Source organism: Diachasma alloeum, unplaced genomic scaffold (assembly GCF_001412515.2).
Source record: "Diachasma alloeum isolate Michigan unplaced genomic scaffold, Dall2.0 Dall_scaffold_00541, whole genome shotgun sequence".
Classification (NCBI taxonomy): Eukaryota; Metazoa; Arthropoda; class Insecta; order Hymenoptera; family Braconidae; genus Diachasma; species Diachasma alloeum.
The window spans coordinates 142,063-166,213 of NW_021680673.1; the positions used below are offsets into that span (position 1 = coordinate 142,063).

At 37.8% G+C, this 24,151-nt stretch overlaps 1 protein-coding gene across 1 annotated transcript in view; it reads right to left on the reverse strand.

The window, feature by feature from the left end:
- The window catches only part of LOC107043017 (dnaJ homolog subfamily C member 10), a 69,210-nt gene extending 49,518 nt beyond the window's left edge, over positions 1-19,692 (reverse strand). The window contains exons 1-3 of the mRNA XM_015264311.1: positions 19,228-19,692; positions 18,017-18,170; positions 14,615-15,539 (exon numbers count right to left, since the gene is read on the reverse strand). Coding sequence (XP_015119797.1) covers positions 14,615-15,539; positions 18,017-18,170; positions 19,228-19,229 — 1,081 coding nt within the window. The 5' untranslated portion in view covers positions 19,230-19,692. The remainder of the gene's footprint in view (positions 1-14,614; positions 15,540-18,016; positions 18,171-19,227) is intronic.
- Between the last annotated feature and the right edge of the window lie 4,459 nt (positions 19,693-24,151).

Here is a 24,151-nt window from a genome sequence, read left to right on the forward strand (position 1 = left end):
TCGTTTGTTTGTCCAGTTACGGGGCATTCGCATTTGTTGTGTGAATTTACGATTCTGATGTCGCGTTCAATTGAGATTTAGTTCATTGTTAACAATTAGCTCTAGACATCAATATTGCCCGCATTTGATTTTGCGAAAACGTGGGCTCTCGTCATCGGGAACATTTTATATTTGATTTAATTGCTTTGGTTTCATGACCTTGTTCATGTGTCGCTGGCCAGTTTCGTAGTCTGTTGTTTTAGTTTGCTGTTAGTTGCCAGCGTATATTCGTCTCGTAGGCGATCGATATTCTAGACTTTGTTGTGTTTCGAGTCACTGTAATTTCTTGACAATTTCTTGGTTCTGTAATTTCCTCAATTTTTTTCCATTTTTATTTATCTTGGACTAATATTTATTGACTCCTGCCAGTTGGACTTTCCAATCCAGCTGTTGGATTATTTTAATTTTGACTTCATATTCAACTTCAGAACATTTCATTTCCGGACGAAAGTGATTTATTTTGTATCGAGTTTTGTTTATTTTATATCGAGTCGCAAAGAGGGTTTCCAATCGAGTCATTTATTACACAGTCCGAAAAAATTTGGGCCCATTTTTACCTAGAGATGAAATGGCCCTCACTAGGAAGATTTTTCCTCCCTGATTCCGAATCTGGCGGCCGTTTCCTTCGAAACGCGATCACTGTGGAGAAAAAAAATTTTAGTTGTAAAAATGGCCTAGAACTGCAATTTTCTAAAATTAATAAAAAAAATAACCCGTACGACAATTAGATTTAAAATTCATCCTCGAGAATGAACTGATGTTTCTGGACGAAGATGATGAGACATGTTCGCTCACATCTTCTGTATTTCCCCCCGCCCCCCTATCAAGTCCCCCGCCAAGTCTTCGACCGAGTCCGCGAAACCCTGATGAAGTGGTCATCGTTGAGTCAGTGCAAGACGAAAAACTTTAGCCCCCTGAATCTTTTTTGACATATTTTCATTTTCAAAAAAAGAAATTTTATTTCATTTGAAAGATTTTTTTTACATTTTCAAACGAATTTCAAAGCAATGAATGAACAAATCAGGCATTTCCATGTGTATTTTCCTAACTTCTTTCTAACATTTCCCCCATTTTCCTCCTTCGTAAACACAATTATGAATAATTCAAACTCATCTGGTTCTATCACTCTCTCATCAACTTCGTCCTCTTTTTTGGTTGAAGTTTGTTATAGTTAAGAAAATAGAATGGTTCATCTCAATATGCAATTTCAAACTTCAATTTTCCCTGAATCTCATGATTCATTTGTGAAACAAAGACTCAAATTAGATATTGACATCAGTCTTTGGAGTTTCTATTTCACTCGAAGTGAAAGTTCAATGTCTCGTCACTGCAGAAATTCACCTGATTTCTTCTGCCACGTATGTGCGAAGTTCACCCCTAAGCCCCAGAGGAGGAACATTACAGACTTGATTAAAAAGGGATATCAAAAATGCTTCAATCGTCCAATGACCAATTTGGATAAATCATGGACTCCCCACCTATGTTGCTCATATTGGTGTCGGTACTTCACAGGATTTCTCAGTGAAGGTAAAAAGTCATCATTCAGTACTCCAACAGTTTGGAGAGAACCTAGGGATCACATTGGCGACTGCTTTTTTTGTGTGAATGACATTGGATCGTATACGAAGAAAAGCAAAGATAAAATCTCGTATATCCAGCGACCCTCTCTCGATCTACCAATGCTGATCACAAGTAGCAGTGTAACTGCCGGCGAATCCCCGGTGGAAGTGAATGTAGCGCAGGACCCAGAAGAGCCAGTGAAGAATGAAGTTGATGAAGAGTATGAGCCTTTGCCGAATGTGTCCGCCTCTAACCTACTGAGTCCCTTCAACCAAGATGAACTAGATGACCTAATTAAAGACTTGAAGCTCAGCAAAGAGGAGGCAGAGATACTAGCCTCACGATTGAAAGAGAAGCGTTTTGTGACATCAGAAATTCGCATCACGAAATCTCGCGATCGTAAGTCCCATTTACTGCAATTCTTCAAAGAAAAACCTACCATTTGCTATTGCACCGATATTGATGGGTTAATGAAGAGCATGGGGATAGAGCACCATCCAGAAGAATGGCGATTGTTCGTTGATGCATCAAGTACCAGTTTGAAAGCCATTCTCCTTCATATTGGGAATATTTATCCATCTCTACCCATCGCTTACTCTACGTGCCTCAAAGAAAGTCATGAGAACATCGAGTACTTGTTCAACAAGATTGGATACAAGTATTACAACTGGCGTAGATCAGCAGATTTGAAAATGGTGGCCATTGTGATGGGAATGTAGCTGGGTTGGACGAAGTATTGTTGTTTCTTATGCCATTGAGACAGCCGGGATAAAGAGAATGAACTGATCATTGGTCTCAGAAAGATTGGCCTACTCGTCGAGTTTTCACTGCTGGTAATCGTAACGTTATTCAACAACCACTCGCTGAGCCAGAAAAGATTTGTTTACCACCATTGCATATCAAGTTGAGACTTATCAAAAACTTCGTGAAAGCCTTGAACAAAGATGGACAAGCTTTCGATTACCTGAAAACTTTCTTCTCTAAGCTGAGTATGGCCAAGATAAAGGCTGGAATTTTCATTGGCCCCCAGCTGAAAAAATTGATGGGTAATGACGGAAAATTCAGGAAAGTACTGAAAGCCACCGAGTTAAAAGCATGGGAAGCCCTCAAACCTGTTTGCCAAAATTTCCGGGGGTGTTCTCGATCTGAGAACTACAAAGAACTGGTTGCAGCAATGCTGAAAAATTATGAAAAGATGGGATGTAACATGTCTCTGAAAATGCATTTTTTTTTCTCTCATCTTGATTTCTTCCCTGAGAGTTTATTGGATGTGAGTGATGAACATGGAGAGAGATTCCACCAGGATATTTCCACTCTGGAACGTCGATATAATGGAAAGTTATCAAGGACAATGCTCGCAGATTACTGTTGGGGTTTATTTGATTCAAGCGAAGCTACTCACAAGAGGAAAGCCTCTCGACTATCATTCCAGTATGCAGAAACCAGGAAAAGAGTGAAAGTTTCCAAGTGAGACTTGGAATCGAGTGAAAATATTTTGAAAATTGAAATAAAAAACGATGTAATACGTTATTCTGAGACCACTTGTAATTAATTGATATTTTTTAGGGAGAAATTAGAAAGAAATTAGGAAAATGCACATAGAAATGCTTGATTCGTTCATTTATTGTTTTGAAATTGTATTGAAAATGAAAACAAAATCTTTCAAATGAAATAAAATTTGTTATCAAATGAAACAATTGGGAAAAAAATCAGGGTTTTAAAGTAGTTCGTCTTGCTCTGACTCAAGAATAACGATTTCATCAAGGTTTGGAGGACTTGGCGGGGGACTTATTGGAGGACTTGGTGGAGGACTTGGCGGGGGACTCGGTGGAGGACTCGGTAGGGGACTTGATGGGGGGGGGGAATACAGAAGATGTAAGCGGACATGTCTCATCATCTTCGTCCAGAAACATCAGTTCATTCTCGAGGATGAATGGAGCTTCAGGATCCATCCGTCTCTCTTCGCGTTGGCGATGTCGCAATGATACGAGCATGCAGAAGGTCGAATATCCTGTTGGGAGTGGGAATATAATTAGCTTTATCAACGTTATGAGAATGACCCTCGTCTTATACTCATAAAGTTTGTACCTGAGCTGGGAGGGGTCAACTGCTCACCAATTCTACGCCAAATGAATTTATTCATAGTGCTATATCTCGATAGTCCATTTCGCTAAAGATTAGGCTGAGCCTCTACGAGGGCAACGAGTCGTCTTGATTCTTCCACCTCTATGGTAGCTTGTTCTTTCAGTAGATAACCCTTCATCGATAGATAACCCTCAAAGTTTCGGGAATTTGAATTCCATATGGAGATGTAACTTCAGATTGCGCCGCCATAATACTTTTCCGGGTGTTAAATAGCATTTTTATTGATTTTTCTATGAAATATTATGAGGATTCAATTTAAGAAACTTGTCATGGAAAGATAGGCCTAAATTTTATCTCTTCACTGATATTTTTTTAAATCTAATTTTCGTACGGGTTATTTTTTTATTAATTTTAGAAAATTGCGGTTCTAGGCCATTTTCACAACTTAAAAATTTTTCTTCTCCACAACGATCGCGTTTCGGAGGAAACGGCCGCCAGATTCGGAATCAGGGGGGAAAAATCTTCCTAGTAAGGGCCATTTCATCTCTAAGTAAAAATAGGCCCAAATTTTGTCGGACTGTGTTATTTATTATTTTATTTTTTTTGTATTAAGCCCAGCAGTATTAAAGTGTGTCTTATTCCCTGTCAATGGTATTTGTTGTATTATTTTATTCAGTTGGTTTTCCCTAGTCACATCCCGATTTCAGCTGTAGGGTTAACCCCTCTCCAAGGACGAGCTACCTGGTGCATTTGAGAGCTCTCATCAGAGAAGTTTTGTTTCGGTGGTCGTTCCGAAATTAACGACCTGGCGTCCAACTTCGATTAAGGGTTTGTTGGTGCCAGAGGGCTGCGTAACGGAGGACGTGCCGTGAGTGTCAAAATTACGTCACAGCTTTTTGGCTTTGACCCGAAAGGACCTTGTAACGAATATATCACGTTACACTATAAAGGAGGCCGACCCATAGCGGTGGAATTTATATTGTGTTACCTCGCTCAAAGGAAGGGACGAAATCGTACATAACACCCGAATAAATTCGAGTTTATAAGCGCGATTTATTCCAATATTTTTCCCGTTAATAACTCGTCAAAATACATGAATTCAGTCCAAAAATCATGAATTTAAAGTGCGCAGGGTTTAGTCTAGTAATACCCATTATTTTTTACCCTTACCTCTGACTCTCATTCTGACTCTTATTTTTGAACTTCAATTCTGACCCTTAAGTGATGTTCTTCATTTTTTGACCCTTGTGTGGTAAACCTTTAAAAATTGGGAAGTCACCAGCAGAAATCCCTGTCTAGGTGGTATAGATCTAACCCAAGGGGTTGGCTACAGTGAACCATTGAGACCCCGAGGGCTGGCGGAGGACCCCACACGTCAAACGGAGGGCAATGGTCGCTCGCTCGTCAAAGAGGACACTGTAAGGTACCTGAACTCTCTCCAGACATCAGTCTGCCGAGTTACATTTTATATTATATCACATAAAATATTAGAAAATAGAGTTACCTTTTAGATCATATAATATAAAACGTAACTCGGCAGACTGATGTCTGGCGAGAGTTCATTCCCTATACATATAGAATGATAGAAGTTAATCTTTTATATTTCAATGACACTCAGTGAATATCATGTCTATTCACGGAGTGTCATTATAATATAAAGATTAGATTGTTACGCGCTACGTCGATTCAATTATCAAGTTCTGTACAGTTTAAATGAACGCAGTTAGTTATCTCATAAAATAAAATAGTATTACTACACTTGTATTTTGACCCTTATATTTTGACTCCTGGGACTCTATATTCCGCCCTTTATGTTCTGACCCCCTAAATTCTGACCCTTATATTTTGACTCATATTCTTACTCCGAGGTCTAAGGCTTATCATAACCCTTATTACTGATACTCATTTTGACCTTCATTTCTAATCCCGGTACTGTTTTTTTCTACAATCGATGCTTTTTTTCACTAATTTTTTGTTGAGAAAATCAACGTGTCTGATTGTGTATTTGTTTTTCTTAAGACTCGGAACTCATTCCATATCCTTCAACTTTTTTGTCTTTTGATACTCTTCAAAATTGACAGATGTACTTTTGAATTGACTGAACTAAATACATTTTGTTGATAATTATCTATTGTGTTTCTGGATTTATATAAAATCGTTACAGGTTATGGGCCCAGGGTTCATTTGAACTGGGTGGAATAATATAAATAAAAAGGAGGAACACGTCGAAATTCGGTAACGTCAGGCGAAGATTACAAAATGGCGTCGCTTAATTTTAAAGCTCGTATTGAGAAATCGGAGGGTGCTGTGAACTGGACGGGATGGAAGAGACAACTGTTGTTGCTGCTACGCCACCACGAAGTTCTTGATGTCGTAACGGGTGCAGTGAAAGTGCCGGACCAACTGCCTGCTGGAGCAACGCCAGATCAAACAGCTGAGTACAATACAGAATTGAAAAAGTATCATAAACTCGACACTCTAGCTCAATTAATTATTGTTGGGAGCCTCCACCAAGAACATGTTGATATAACATCAACTTGTGATTCGGCGAAACTGACATGGGACAAACTGACTTCTATCTACGAACAGAGTTCAAGTCAACGTTTTGATCATTTGATGGAGCAGTTTTTCACGAACGACAGAGTGGATACTGAAAATATAACAACGCATATTGGGCGACTGGAGAGGAAGTTTCGTGAACTCAACGATGAATTGAAGAAAATCAGTAATACTGAATTGCCGCAGTTATTACTGACCAGTCGAATCATGTCAACTCTTCCATCAGAGTATTTTGAATTCAAGAGTGTTTGGGAATTCGTTCCAGTGAATGATCGTACAGTGAACAAATTAACTGAGAGATTACGACTGATTGAAATGAGATTACCCACAAAAAGCAATGAATCTGAGACTTTGCTGGCTAAAGCTGGGTACAAGAAGAAAACTGAAAAGAAGTTTGATAAGAAGCCTGAAATGCTACAAGTATCATGAGGTTGGACATTTTACGAGGGAATGTCCAGACAAGACACGAAAAATAATTCACACAAGGACAGGAAAAGAGAGGGTGAAGCCTTCGTGTCCACAACAGGAAAATTATCAATAGAGAACGAATGGTTTGCTGACTCGGGAGCATCAGCACACATAATGAGTCACAAAGAGTACTTCGTAATGTATGAGTTCTTCAATACTCCAAAGGAAGTTATAGTAGGAAATAAAGAAGTTATCTTGGCCTATGAGAGTGGGACGATAAATGTTGAAATGAAGATTCATGGTAACAATTATCAGAATTATTTACAAGACGTGTGGTTCGTACCTGAAATTGGGAGGAATTTATTTTCAATTAGTCAAAATATCGAAAGGGGTTTTGTGTTCAAGGCAAATCAGCATGGCTGTGAGTTTATCAAAGGTGAACCTGTTCGAATGACTGGGAAACAAACGTCAAGAGGACTGTATGCTCTGAAAATAAGAGTTCTTGTGCCAAAGGAAGCTGCGGAGATTCATGTTGCTTCATCGACTGAAACACTGCAGTTGTGGCATGAGCGTTTGGGTCACCAAGGAAAAAGTCATGTGAAACGAATCCTAAAGACACGAGGAATTGAAGTGAGTGTTGACGACGAGTTCTGCGATGCATGTATGGAAAGCAACATCGAGAAACTTTCCATTCACGACCAAACAGACCAACAGAATCGGGAGCATTGATTCATGCTGATGTTTGTGGACCGATGCAAACAGACTCTATTGGTGGATCACGCTATTTCGTAGTCTTCAAGGATGATTTTTCAAAGTACCGCCGACTATTTTTCATGAAAGAAAAATCGGAAGTTACTCAGTGCATGACAACATTCCTAAATGAAGCTTCAGTGGCTGGAGTTACTGTTAAAGAATTCTTGAGCGATAATGGGAAAGAATTTGATAATTCAGGGGTGAGGAATTCACTGCAATCGAAGGGAATTTCGATTCTGAAGTCGATGCCGTATACTCCTCAACACAATGGAGCTGCTGAGCGAGAGAATCGTATTCTGGAAGAAAGTGCAAGCTCCATGATCCATGCTAAGAATTTACTAGTTTATCTTTGGGCAGAGGGAGTCAATACAGCAGCGTATATTCTCAACAGGACTGGTCCAACTAGTGTGAGGGACAAGAGTCCTTTGGAGTTGTGGTCTGGAGGAGAAGCTGCGGACATTGATCATCTTCGTGTATTTGGTACGGAATGTTTTGTTCATGTTCCTCAACAGAAGAGGCAGAAGTGGGATAAAAAGAGTAAGGAAGGTCAACTCGTTGGATATTGTGGAGACAAAGATGGCTACAGAATTTGGTTCTCCAAAGACAAGAAAGTTGAGTGCAGTCGAGATGTTGTCTTCAAATCAGAGTTTGGTCAAAGAAAGAGTTACTCTTACACTGCAGCCGGTTCCTGGAGTAGTTGAGGAAAATGAAAAAGGAGGAGATATTCGTGACGATGATGATCAAGCTAAAGAAGATGCACCTGTCGATGAAATACCAGTGGCGGCAGAGCCAATCACTTCCCCACGACCAACGCGAGAAGGTCGAAGGCCAGGCTGGCTTAGTGGCTTCGTGCTGATGGCAGAAGAGGCATGTCCTGATTCATATAGATCGGCAATGCGTTCAGAGGAAGCTGATAAATGGTCTGAAGCAATGGATAATGAAATTGCGTCATTAAATGAGAATGAGACATGGACGCTGGTAGAATTGGCAACAGGAGAAAAAATGGTGCAGAATCACTGGGTCTATCGAGTGAAATTGAAGGCTGATGGGAGTCTCGATCGTTATAAAGCCAGACTGGTCGCTAAGGGTTGTTCAGCACGTGAAAAACTGCACTTGAAACAATTTGATGTGAAAACAGCCTTCCTGTATGGACAACTGTATGAAGATGTTTACATGAGACAACCTGAAGGTTACGACGATGGCTCTCAGCGTGTATGTAAATTGAATCGCAGTCTATATGGGCTGAAACAAGCACCTCGGTGCTGGAATCAAAGATTTGTAGAATTTGTCAAGAAACAAGGAATGATTAGTAGTCAAGCTGATCCCTGTCTTTTCGTGAGAAAGAAAGACAACAAGAAGTTATTCATTGTCCTCTACGTTGATGATGGCCTTGTTGCTGGAACTGATGGAGAAGTTGGACTGTTTATGGAGCAGTTGAAGAAAGAGTTCGATATCACGACTGGATCACTTGACACTTTTCTTGGAATGGAAATTCTACGTCTGGAAGATGGATCGGTTTTTCTTGAATCAACGTGGTTATGCAGAGAAAATTCTTCAGAAGTTCAATTTAGCTGATGCTAAGTCTGTAGTTACCCCAAGTGAACGTATGAAAATTTGAGAGCAAGATGGAGTTCTACATGATGCAGTACCTTGTCGTCAAACAGTGGGGAGCTTGATGTACCTGACCACAGCAACGCGTCCAGACCTGGCGTATGCAGTAAGTGTTGTATCTGAGAAATTGGATTCACCTACTCTTTCCAGTTGGAATGCTGTGTAGAGGATTTATAAATATGTGAAAGGCACGAGCGATGTTGGATTGTTATTCCAAGCAGACTGCGAGCAAACAAAATTGGAAGTATTCAGTGATGCTGATTATGCAGGAGATCCTGAAACGAGAGGTTCTCGGAGTGGAGTCGTTAGTATGAATGCTGGAGCAGCTGTTTCTTGGATGAGTCAAAGACAACGAAGTGTTGTATTGTCAACTACTGAGGCAGAATATATTGCTGTATGTGAAGGAGCTAAAGAACTGATCTGGTTGAAACGTCTGATGAATGAAATAGCAGATATCGTTTATACCCCTGCTCTATTTGTTGATAATGCAAGTGCTATCAAATTACCAAGAATCCTGAGTTCCATAAACGCTCAAAACACATCGAAGTAAAATTTCATTTCGTCAGAGAGAAATTTATCGAAGGAGAAATTAGAATTGAGCACGTGGATGGAGAAAAGCAGAAGGCCGACATTATGACAAAGCCATTGGGTCGAGTTCGATTCGAGATGTTGAGGAAAATGTTGGGTTTAATAAGGAAGACTGAGTTGGAGAAGAAACATCAGTAACTTTGAGAGGAAGTGTTGAGAAAATCAAAGTGTCTGATTGTGTTTTTGTTTTTCTTAAGACTCTGAACTCATTCCATATCCTTCAACTTTTTTATGTCTTTTGATACTCTTCAAAATTGACAATGTACTTTTGAATTGACTAAACTAAATACATTTTGTTGATAATTATCTATTGTGTTTCTGGATTTATATAGAATCATAACATTTTTTTTTCAAAATAACTGCAGGAACCAATGTAAAAACATTCCCAATGTTCGAATGAATAGAAAAACAAGCAGTTGACCGCTCCTATATTGCAGAAGGCATGTGACTGTTACTTTATGTGTTATTGGTATTTTAATTTTTTATTTCTACCAATTCCATTGGTAGTAAGCTTCCGAATGGATCCATAGCAATCCCCTTTTTTAATTTACAGGAGAAACTATTTTCTCATGTCACATTCCTATCCCAATTTTTCCGCAATTTCTTGTGCGAACAAAGAATTTAGGGAACACCAAAAATGTAAAATCGCTTATATGGAGTTGATTAATTGAAATGAATATGAAATTAAAATAAATAGCATAAATAAATAGGAGAAATAGTAGTGGTCACACCGGTAGGGTGCGGCGGCGGTCATCTAAGCTTTGTCTCATTTTCTCCTATTTCTGTAAAATGAATTTGAATAAGAAGAATAAAAAGAAATTATCTGAGAGAATTCATCAACTTCAGTCGAATGAAGCCTCAACGTAAATAGACAACGATTATCATCTTGGGTTATTGAATTCTGCTTTCCCATCTCGAATTTCCTTTGAGTAATCGCGCATACAAGGAATTTAGGTAAAAAATGGAAAATCGGCAATATCTCGAAAACTTTGTATGAACGAGTATATATATTTTGATTGATCTAGATAGAAGACATCGAGACGAGTATTTTGAAAAAAAAATGAAATCGGTCAAATAGTTTTTGAAATATTGACCAATATAGTTTTATAGAAAAAGTTGAATATCTCAGGAACTACTGGACCGATCGGGCTGAAATTGTGGATCAAACTTGAGTTTAATAGTACCTAGTATGGGTCGAATTTTCATGTCCATATCGATGAATTTTCCCCTATGAATGTTATATTTTCTAAAAAGTGGTAACCCAAAAACCGAATTATCAGACCCGGACATACAGACATTTTCTAAAAACATCATTTCTTCACGTTTCATACCATTCTACATAATTTCCAGGCAAAATTAGAGAATGTCAAAATCCGACGAATACCATGCTTCCATTCGGAAGCAAAAAGGAATCGGTCGGGAAATTATTGTTTCGCTGCATAATGGGTCATACCCATTTCCATCAAAATATGTAAGGGTATGATTGGGAGATATCGATGTTAGAATGAGACCGGTGTTTTCGCAATGATGTAGATGCATCGACCGTACAAAAAAAAATCATATCCCATCACTATACTCGGTAAAATTGTTGAATTTTCAAAGAGAACCAATTTTTTTCATTTTTTTTTACGTTTTAGGCAAATAACTAACGAACCGCTGAGACGATTATCTTCATAAACTAATCAGTTCTAAGTTACTTCAACACGCATCGATTGAAAAAAAAAATCAAATCACATCATTACTTTGGAAGAAATAGTGGAATATGTGAAAAAAAAAGTGGATGTCCACATGAAAAGGGCCCACTTTGACGGTATTGGAGTTATGTACGTTCCGATAATCTTGATCAGATTTCTCATATTTTGAGCCCAACATCAACCCGATAGAATGAAAACTGACGTCAGTATAGAGGATCAAAAAAACAATTTAACATTGGTTTAAATGGGAGATGTGGAGAGCAAAACGTGAATATCTCGGAAACTAGATGCGACAAAGTGGGCCCTTTTCACGTGGACGTACACAAATAGTTATAATTTACACTGAGAGAAAATCGACTGAGTTCTCCAACAAGTCTTGCTTGTGCCAAGAAAATAGTTTTTTGAAAATTATCAAAAACTGATTTTTTTGTTCCAAACATGCAGAGTGCGCCGAAATAAAAAATTCGCAAAAAAAGATTTAGTAGTTCAAAAAAAATTGCATTCTCTGTACACGCAAGAAATGTTATTTCCAGCCGTATTCCTTTGCTATTCGATACTCCCAGGCGTATTTTATTTTTATTTTTAACGAAATTTGCTGCAAGTTCGAGAACTTGCAACTGGCCACCGCCCGAGGGCCTTCAGCCAGGTATTTACAATTTAGTATACAAGGATTTTCCCATGCGTATTTTGCTCCTGAAAAATGTTTGTTTTATGAGAAACAAGGGTGTGACGTATTGAGATCGATCAATACGTCGATTTATTTAATAATTATAATTATTATGCCCAAAGTGGTGGACGATGGGAACGGGAAACGAGGTTTCTCATTCCCTTCATCCAAACATTGCTCAGCAGTCCCACGGTGTCCCATGGACACCAGCATAAGCAGTTCCACAGTTTCTACAGGTCCAGTTCAGGGTGCTGAACTGTTTGACTGTGTAGGTTTCTATACAAACGAATGCACGAAACCGTATTAGTGAAGAAAACCGTGGGATGGCTTAGGTAAGCATTCTGGGACTTTGACGAGTTTGGATGACTCGGGAAGCACCAGAGTACGTCAGAGTACGTTCGGGAGCTGGACAGAGAAGATCTCTGAGCTCAGGCCTTCAGCCAACCAAGAACCAAGTCAAGTCAAGGTCCCAAAGTCGAGTCAAGTACCGCGTTATACCGACCCATTAAACACTACCGTGTATAAAAAGAAGTTAATATATAATTATTTTACCCACATTAGTACGGTCGGTTTAATATCGCTAGCCTTCCCTCTATCCTTCACTTATCCCGCCGATTGAGCGAACCACCCGTGAGCTCACCGAGACTAGCCGAGGTCGGAGTGAAACAAGAGTATAAAAGGAATAAATTAACTCATTTCGTCACAAGGGATAGTAGTATTCCGCTTCGGCTATTTAATAATCACAGACAGGAAATATACCCTAAAATGANATAATTTACACTGAGAGAAAATCGACTGAGTTCTCCAACAAGTCTTGCTTGTGCCAAGAAAATAGTTTTTTGAAAATTATCAAAAANAAAAGGAATAAATTAACTCATTTCGTCACAAGGGATAGTAGTATTCCGCTTCGGCTATTTAATAATCACAGACAGGAAATATACCCTAAAATGAAACAATAACAATGATATGATAGCAATCTTCTAACTTAGGGACAAAATATTTCTTGATAAATTTTTCCTCTATATGAGATATTTTAATCCTGAAAAGACACTGTCTCGTATGAATTATCCGCCTCTTGGGCCAAATATTTCGTTGGTGAAAACAGAGCACTTATTCTTGTTTGAAACTTTCAAATTCGAACCAAACAAATTCTTTGTCGGCAATTTTCAACTAGTGATTTTGTTGGCCCGAACAAGACTCGTTTGAGAACGTGTTTGTTTCTCTCTCAGTGTACGTGAAGATGCATCGATTAAAAAAAAATCAAAATGCACCATTCATTTCAAAGAAATCGTGTTCCAAAAATTTTTGCGTCACACAGGCAGGCAGACAGATGTTCGAAAACATCATAGGAAGATTCGAAAAGTCATGAAACGTGGAGATTTCATTAAGTTACTCTTTTTGATTTTTGGGGTCATTACAAGAACTACCTCTCTTGGGTTCGGGGAGTTAAAAATTGGTTTCCACTATTTTTAAATGCTTGGGACCCAGGGGAGGGAGGTGGTACCAATTCGCATGCAGTTAGAATTTTCAAGAAAATTTTAAAAAATTGAGAAGCTTTGAAAGTCATCCTCAGGGATACCAGTTAACGATGAGGCAATCTTTTGAAACAAAAAAAAATATCCATCTTCCCACCTTGGCCATTCATGGCATTCATGGTCAAGCGTAGGAATAATTCTGGTGCAGTGGAGGAGAGTGGGCAAAATGAAACAGTCGAAAAATGACTGACGCAGTTCAAGCAAAAACAATTTTTTTGTTAAATTTTTTTCATTGGGAGTACTGATAAGAATAATAATTTTCTATTCGCTTCCCCCTTTAGGTTTCCCCCTGGGCCGTCTTCTGGACTTTGGATTTTACTGTTTCATTTTGTTTTTAATTAGTCCATTGACAAAATCTTCTCCCGTCAAAACTTCTTAATAATTTTGCATTTTACTGAATGGAAAATTATTATTTTCATTAGTGCTCTTAATAATAGAAAAGATTTGATAAACAAAAGTCAATAAAAAGAAATACTTAACAAAAAAAACTTTTTTTGCTTCATTTGCGTCAGTCATTTTTCGATTTTTTCATTTTGCCCCACTCTCTCCTGCAAGAAAAAGTCAATGTTGGCTTAGAAAAGTTTCTTTAGCCGTTTTACATCAAATACAGGAATCAACGAGAAAATACAAGGATGCACAAATTTTCATGTGCTGCCGAAGAATTTTTCCTCTACCATCGTAGAACTTTTCTGGTAGTTTATTTTAAAACATCATGGGGGCATATGAATAATCCTCGCAAAGATTCAGAATTTTTCTGATGCTCTCCTCGAAGAACGCCTGTCTGAGTCAATTGTGCCCCAGTTCTGATGCAGAGCACATCAATTTTTTCGATTTTTTTTTCTGTGCACAAAATTCTTTTTTAAAATGGTAAAGAACACAAGATAAATGGGATAAATCTCGTAAATATTATTATAAAAAAGATCTCCGAGGTAGGGCAACTTCGACAGTTCAAAAATGTTTCTAGCCTCCATTTTTTTATCAGAATGATCCTCTAAGAGTTTACAAAAAAACTGAAATCGTCACTATCAATTGTTACTTATATGGAATAATTTTCCAGAATTATCTTATTTACTCATTAAATTTTACGCTTTCACCTGAATTTTTTTCTTCCTCACCTATATAGAAGCAAAGCAACCATCCCTCAGAATCACTCTCGAAACCATCTTTAATCTCCTCAAAATCATTAGCAGTGATTTCCTTGGGTTCTGGTAATTGCTCCAGTACTTGATGTACCAAAATATCAATATTCTCGAATTCCTCAAATAGAACCGGAGATTTGGAATCATAAGTTCCACCGGGAATGAACACAGCTGATGTAGAGAACTCTGGAAGATCATTACAGTGGTTTTTATCACAGTTAAAAATTCCAACAGTCAAAATATTCTCAAAAATTGCAGAAATTTTCAATTGATCCTCGTTCTTGAAGCACTTTCGGTTCTTTCCACACGTAAAAATCAACCACGACTTTTCCCTGGACCTGGAGTCCTGCATCAAACGATTAAAACTCGATTGAGATAATTTTTCCAGGTTCACATCAAGGCTGGACATTATAAACTCTGATATCTCGTCGTAGTTCTTCCTCGCGGTGAATCCAATTCCGTGTTGAGAGTTCCTGGGGTAGAAGAGCAGGGTTGGGTAGGACTGAATACCCAATTGACGACAGAGGGACCAATCATCTTCACAGTTGACTGCTCCCACTCGTATTACTCCTTCAAAGTCCTTTGCAATTTTTCTCCAAGAAGGAGCGAGGGTCCTGCAGTGACTGCACATCGGGGAGTAGAAGTTTATCATCCAGATCTTCTCAGAATTGATGACGTTGTCATGGTAATCATTCTTGTTTAGTGTGACCACTTGAGGGTCGTCGTCATAGATTCCAAAGTTATCCTGGTAGTACGACCAGGAGTGGTAGTTCTGCTGTGTATTCTGGTCATTGAGACCTTCTTGTCCGTAGAGATCGTATTTTTTACGCAGGTCTGGGTCTTTCAGGACCTCGTAGGCTGTCGTGTATTTTATGAATTTTATGTGAGCTTCTGGATCCTCCTATTTAACATGAAATAACATTAAAGAAAGAGGAAGCTTTCGACGATGTTTCATAAACGTCAACAATTTTTAGTAATCTACTTTTATGACCTTTTTCATTTCCTTGTCAATCATGTAGTACTCGCATTACCTATTAGTTTTGATCGTAAAGGCTGGATTACTTTTCAAACATTAGATCTTCTATATCAAAACAAACTTAATGATATCCACAAGTAATACCACGAGAGCTTCAAAATTATCGAGCAATTCCCGATAGGTTCGTTGCAAACAAACGAAAGAGTTAAGTTTTTCAGGTTAACAAATCACGAGTACGAAGCACTCCCCTCCCGAATGATCTTCTAAGAGTTTACAAAAAAAACTGAAATCTATTTCTGAAGATGGTTTCGAGAGTGATTCTGAGGAATGGTTGCTACCACTCGGGAAAATTCTAACTGGCTGTAGTACACAGTTTAGAAGATGATAAGTAACGAAATCCGGACTTCTAACACGCGAGGCATTTTTTCATCATATGGGAAAACGGTTCTTATGATGTTTCGCAAAAGGAATCCGCGATAGATTGATAAATCCCGAATACGGTGAATTTTTTGTAAAATTTTGTACTACATAGTTTCTGTGATATTCAAATCTAAACAGCAGGAGTTAGAGCCTATTCAATACAAGGCATGTGACCGTTACTTTTTGCGTCATTAATCTCTTTCTTTTTGTTATTTCTACCAATTCCATTAGTAGTAAGCTTCCGAATGGATCCGAAACAATTCCCTATCCTTGTGACAGGCATACAACCGTAACAACTTGCTACAGCGTGTCTACAGGAATATATTCAACCTTTTAATGAAATAGATTTATATAAAAAGTTAAATATTTCCGAAATTGCTCATCCGATTGCGCCTATCCAAAATACCAACCTTCAATATTGTAAGAGCTATAATCATACCAAATCTCAATTTGCTATCTTAATTTTTTCTCAAGTTATCGTGCGTACAAGAATGCAAAAAATTTTCAAAACGAATCAATGGATGTAGATGTTTTGATTGATCTCTCTAGAAGCCGTCGAGACGAGTATTTTGAAAGAAGAAAAAATCAAATCCGTTGAATAGTTTGTGAGATGTTTTTAAAAAATATATTGACACAAAAGGTTGCATATCTCAGTATCCGAGTGGCCGATTGCACCCATCCAAAATACCAACCTTTAGTATTACAAGAGCTAGGATCATACCAAATTTCAACTTGCTATCTCCTTTTTTTCTCAAGTTATCATGGGTACAAGATTTTTTTATAAAAACGGAAAACCGGTAATATCTCCAAACTGTGTATTAAAGAGTCTATATATTCTGATTGACTTGCATAGAGGTCATCGAGACGAGTAATTTAAAAAAAATTGAAATCGACGCAGTAGTTTTTGAGATATTGAGGAAAAGCGAAATTTAAACAAGTTTTTATATCTCAAGAACTACTGGACCGATCGGGCTGAAACAGTGCGCCAAAGTTGAGATCAGTAATATCTACAACGAGCTAAAATTTCAGATTTTCATCTACAAATTTCACCGTATTTATGTCGAATCTCCTAAAATTAATCACCAAAAACCCAAGTTATCGGATACATACATACAGACATGACCCTAAAAACATCATTTCTTTACGGTTTATAACAGTCTAGACCATTTGCAATCAAAATTAGAAAATCCAAAAATCAGTCAAAACCAAAGCCTCCATTCGGAAGCGAAAATGGAAATATCGTGAAAGCATTTCTTATTTGATTCAAATAGTTGTTACCTGCATCAACAAGATATGTGGACGTCCGCATGAAAAGGGACCACATTGTCGATTGTAGTTTCCGAGATATTCACGTTTTTGTCTCAGCAACTCCCATTTACACTAATGTTAAAGTGTTTTTTTCATCTGCTCCGGCGACGTCATTTTTCACCCTATGAGGATCATTTTGGGCTCAAAATGTGCGGAATGTTATAAATATTATCAGAGTATACCTAACTCCATATCGACAAAGTGGTCCCTTTTCATGCGGACGTCCACATATGAGGATAGAAAAACTCAAAAACTTATGAGAATGCAATAAATTAAGTCATTTGTATGTTTTTCCTCTTGGGTGCTATTGGCTTGGGATATACCTTAATCAATTGCGTTATTGCTGAATACTTGTGACACTTGTCAACAGATGTGGTCTGTACTGATCAAATAATCAAACCAGATCAGATCAGTCCTGAATTGGACTCAAACAAAATTCATAATCATGGTAATCAGTCAGACGACCCAATTATTATGATTAATTATAAGCTCTTATGTTTGAATACCTATCCACTATTGTTAGGATTTCTCCTTTACAGCCTAGAATCAGCTAAATTATAAGAAACTTCCACACTAGGCACATCAGCGGTGTTATCTTATCCACCTCACACGTGAATAATGAATGAACAATGACCATTCGTAAAGATTCATTTATAAAAATCTATAACACTTACGCTATTTTTATCAGGATGGTGAGTAACAGCAAGTTTTTTGAAAGCCTGTCGAATGGTCTTCTGATCAGCATTTCTCTCCAGCCCCAAGAGTTCATAATAATCCTCCCCGAAAGACCGAGAGGCAACTAACAAAATTACAATTCCTCTAATAAACCTGGAAAATCAACAAAAAAAGTTGATCAACTTCACCTCATTTACATACAGTCGAACACTAAAGTTCGTGAACAGAATACATAAGATACAAGTTCAGGTTGTTCACGAACTTTAGTGCTCGACTGTACATTCAAAAATGATTGGCAATTAACTATGGAATTGAATTGCTATTTTTTCCTCTTATTTTTCCTATATGTACATACATAATTCTTGCACAGACGGTATCTGAAAGTTACGGAGACAACTAATTATCACATATAATGCTTTGCACCGAGTTGAATTAAACATGAAAAGAATAAAACATTTTCATTTTCCCACACTTAATCATACCTATTGAAAGTCTCCCCATTTATGCATTGCGTACTTGTTAATTACATCAAATATGCTAACAAAAATGAGAATTATCTGCGTAAAAATGTTTCACAAATGAGTATAGAAATTATACACAACACTATGAAATTTGTCTGATTGTCATCTGATTATTTAGTGCTGTGTATAACTAGGTATTTATTCCTCTGCAGTCAATGAGAAATAAATTTCACGGTTGTAGGATATGTAGTGTGAAATGCTAGACGGAAAATTTTTCGGGTACTTCAGGAACTTCCGCAGTAAGTATACTTGGTGAAAATTTCGAAATGGTATAAAGACGCAATATTTGGATCATATGTTGTTGAGCACATTCAAAAACTGTTCCCAAAATTTCAAGTACCTTGTCGACCCCATTTTCGAGACATTCATCGTCAAAAATGGAAAAAAAAAATTGAATGTTTGGCGATGCATATCTCAAAAATGGGGTGGACCAGGGACTTGAAATTTTGGGAATATCTTTTTAATGTGGTCAACAACATGTGATTCAAATATTGCGTCTTTATACCATTCGAAATTTTCACCAAGTATACTTACTACGGAAGTACCTTAAAATGAGTATACATAATTTTTTTGTGATACAAGAATATGTCAAATTAAATATAGTGTGTAAGACTCTCCTGTATACTTAGTATGGCTGCAAATGTGCAAGTGAGCAAGAACAAATTATCTGAATTAATTATTTTACTCACATGGCTCTAAACAGGAAAAACAACTGGTCGAAAAAATTCTAAAAATGCATACGTGTTACTCTTATCGCAGTTTTATCACACGACTCCTTTGCATGTTCATATGAAGCAGTACACCCATATATTGCCATACACTTCTACGATTTTGGATTTATCTCAATCTTTTGATCTCTCAACGGTCCAACGAGCTCTTTCTGAACATCGAAATCAGAAATGAGTCATATTTCATAACCTCAACTCTCTTTATTTATTCCCCCATATCACTGAAAATTCCACAAGAATACGTGGAATATTTTCATTTATAGTTCCGAACTTGATAACTGGGGCTATAATTATTATTATATACTGTTGTTTCGATAAGGAAAAGGGAACGGAAATGATTGGGAACGCCGTTGGAGTGTTTCAAGTATTTTGCTCAGAGATTATAAGGGAGATTGCTAGCACCTATGGCAAAGAGGATAGACCTGAGTAGAGGCCAAAGAGGATTGACTAAAGTAGAGGCTCGGATCTCGGGGTTAGACTGACCCCAAGCCAAAAGTAGTTCGACCCCAATGGAGGGATGCCGCTACGGTCGAATCTGACGGCTGGGCGAACCAGTGTTGCCAGACTCGGCGATTTTTCGCCATTTGGGCTACTTCATGGCGGGATGTGGTTACAGCAAATTTGCGCTTGGAGCCTGGAGCCTGTCTGGGCTACTCAAATTTCAGTCAAGGCGATTTTGGGCTACGTAGCGCAATTTCAGGCGATTTGGGCTACTTGAAATATGGCGCATAATTTTTTTGAATTTTTATGCTAACTCAATACAAATTTAACGAAATACACTCTTCCACTACTAATTATTCTATTTTAATACAACATTTTCTTTGGTATTTGAGCGGAATGTGCTTCTCGAAAGCCGCCGGTAACACCCTGTAGTACCGATTGATGTCATTGCAGGGCCGTTGCTAGAGATATATTCTCTTTTCTTCCCGCGTCGAATACGGGATGTCTACTGCACTAGGAATGTTTATGTTATTAATTGTGGTTAGAGTGATTGAATGATTATTTGAAAATTGTGTCTTGTGATAATAAAATGGGAAAGTACGGCAAGTATGAGAAGAAATACAACAAATCATGGGAACAGTTACCGGAATTTATGGGTATAAATAATATTTTAATTGAAAGAGTCTTTGATGACATTAATGATTCATGACTTGACCTCTCAATGTGCTTTATCATAGGTTGGCTGAAGAAGAATGCAGATGAGAATGCCTTAAATCAACAAGCATATTGCTCGTATTGCAATACTGGCCTCAGAGCTCAAAAGAATGATTTACTGAAGCATACAACAACTGCCACTCATCGCCACAATGCCTCGTCGTTTCAAAAACAAAAGACATTGAAGTCTTGCGGTATTGACACCCTCGATAACGACACTAAGGCTATCGATCTCAGCATTGCGGTTTACGTCGCTGCTCATAACACCATCAATTCGATCGATCGTATGAGTGAATTGTTGAATCGTCTCGGGAAAAAAAGTAATTTGGAAAAACTAAAACTGCACAGAACGAAATGCTCAAAACTAATTACTAATGTGATCAATCCGGTGTTGCTTGAACATTTGGTAAAAGATGTTGGTGACTCACACTATTCATTGATTCTCGATGAATCGACGGATGTGTCTGTTCAAAAATTTATGGCTGTGTGCATTAAATATTTCAGTACCACGAAAAGGGAAATCATCACTGATTTTCTTGGGTTGATTCCAGTCACAAAAACTACTGCTGAGGTCCTTTATGAGAAGTTAACTGACTATATGGAGGAAATTGGCCTTCCAATGAAAAATCTAATGGGAATTGGTACTGATGGTGCTAATAACATGTGTGGTGTGAACCACTCGCTCTTTGTATTGCTGAGAGACAGAGTGCCACTGCCACACTTGATCCTGGTGAAATGTGTGTGTCATTCACTCCATCTGTGCAGCTCAAAAGCTTCTGAAGTTTTCCCTTCATCATTGGAATTTCTAGTCGAACAAACACGAAATTGGTTTTCGAGAAGTTCGATCAGAATCGAACAATACCGACAGTTATTTCAATTAATCAACACCAAAGACACAGCATTCCTAAAATTGATTCAGTTAAGTAAAACTCGATGGCTAGCATGAGGAGCAGCCATTAATCGAATTTTAGATCAGTGGTTAGAATTGAAAACTCATTTTCAAATGATTGCAACTGGAAAAGAGAAATGTTACATTTCAAAGAACCTAGCAGCGATGATCCCTAGTACAATGATCCCAGTAACCACTTATACTTGCTTTTTTTAAAATCAATCCTACCTGACATTAACCGAACCAATCTCCTATTCCAAAGCACAGAGAAAGACGTGAACAAAGTGTATGAGGCTTTGTGGGCACTTGTCATGTCAGTTGCAAGTCGTATTTTGAAACCTTTATTTCTGGAGAAAATCAAGGCCACAGAGAGTGTACAATTGTTGGAAGAATCATTGAATAATGAATTGGCCATTCAATCGATTAATGATGTTGATTACGGCTATGAATTTCAAAAAGCCGTCTCAAAGTATCAACTAAGTCGTGAAGGCTTCGGTGATATTCAGGTCAGATGCCGAGATTATCTGCTTATTTTATCGAAAGAATTAGCAAAACGCATGCCCAGCCATTTTAAAGTTCTTAAAATGTCAATCAGATTCTCGCCTACTCGAATATTGAATACTAGCCAGAAATTGACTCTGAATGATCTCCCAACACATCTCCTTCCCTCAGAATTGGACCAGACGGCGATTGAAAGTCCATTGAGGAAAATACCATTCATTGACTGGACTGAATATTTCTCGCAGGAAGTTCTGGCAGATACATCTGCCTTTTGGAGTCACTTGTTCGGCTTCAAAGATGCAAATGGCAATTCTCCATTCAAAGAGCTAGCTCAATTTGCGCTAAGTGTTCTCACGTTGCCATTGAGTAACGCAGTAGTTGAGCATATCTTTTCTGTGATGAATGTTGTCAAAACCAAATTGAGGAATAGACTGCAGGCAGAAATGTTGACTGCTATTCTCCGGATTAGAGTCCATTTTTATGTTACCAAAACATGTTGTACGTCGTTCAAACCGTTAACAAAAATGTATACTTAGTTCACATCCCAGATGTACCAGAGTTCATCGGAATCAATAACTGAAGCAGCTACTTCAACGGAAAATGTCGACTTCCTGGAAGAGACATTGACTCTTTTTGGTGATGGGACCGAAGGAGTTATTCAGTAAGACGTTGAGACTCCATGTAATAACAAAACTGAAGAAAATACTTTTTTCTTATGAAAAATAGTTTATTTTTGAAGAATCAAATCAGAATGACGCTTACTTTATGTGATATAGTTGGTATAAAGTCATAAGGACCTTAATATTTTCTTCGAGTTCAAAACAAATCATTTCTCTACTTTTATCGTTTTTAGAATTTTTTTAATAAATAGTTTTTCTCGCATTTATTCCTTCACGGTCTTATATCCACCATATTAAATGTTTAAAAAGTTGCTAATATTGCCTTTTATCATGTGTTTCATTACTTTAATACTTTAAAAGACGTTATTACTTTCAATATCAAATATTTTATATACATATGTTGAAAGTTCGGAAAAGAGTTATCTCACTTTGTGTTCAATATTGTAAGAAATGAAATAAAATATTGAAAATTAACTCTCTTTTCCATCAATCACACTTGTTATTATTATCAATCAATCCTGTTAGTTAAATCATCCATTTTTTCCTAACTATGTTGAAGCCTAATGATGAAACTACAATGTTAACACTTGCTAGATTCAATTTTCAAATTCCTATTTGTGGCGATTTTGGACTCCTCACATTTGTAGCACTGACGGCGATTTTGGGCTCCTTGAGTGAGGCTAGCGGGCTCTCCATTGTAGACGGCATCTGGTAACACTGGTCGTAGTTTGTATTTTTCTGTTACAGAGATTAAGGGATGCAACGGGGATCGATTGATGGGGAATTTAATTCTCCATCACACCCTCTGTGTTTCATTCCTTAATATTAATTAGCCAGCAAATGAATCACCTGAAAAACATTAAGAACATGCTGAGGACGAGGAGGACATAGATTCCACTCCGAAACTATCCCAGTGACAGCCGGACTGCTACTGCCGAGTTACCCGCACAGGCAGTTCGCTCAGCCGTCAGATTCGACCGTGGCGGCATCCCTCCGTTGGGGTCGAACTACTTTTGGCTTGGGGTCAGTCTAACTCCGAGATCTGAGCCTCTACTTTAGTCAATCCTCTTTGGCCTCTACTTTAGTCAATCCTCTTTGATTGTGGCGCTGCAATAATGTGTATTTGCATGGAGAGGAAAGCGGACAGAAAAATTCATTAATTTTATCAGTGATAATAGATGATTTGAAGAATTATATGGTTGGAACGTTGTAAAATAACAGAGGTGAATAAAATTTCATATTTACATTATACTAATCCTTTTCATCAGACCAATTGTCAACAACATGATGAAGCTAACCTCGAAAGTGGGAAAAATTAATCTAAATTTTATCAATGTAGACTGTCGTGTTCAGACTCTATCTGGAAAATTTACATTGGATATTTTATTATGTGAAAGGTATTATTTATGTATCTTCAATGTTTTCAACCCTCCGCAACCCTTCGCGCATCAGGGTTAATATACCTAGTAGCCGAAAGTAGCAGAATCGAATTTTCGATATTGGATAATTTGCAGCTCATTTTAAGCTAGTTTTGTACGCTTCCAAAAAATTTCCTGCTCATGCCTTTTTTGAAAAAATATCATGTTCATCGTAGCTTTTTCTCAAGTTGGCAGGAAAATTATTTAAAAATGGACAGAATTCGATTTCCGATGTTGGATAATTTGAAGTTAATTAATGCTACACGGACGGGCCCTTTTGTTTCCAAGCGTGGAGAACGCTC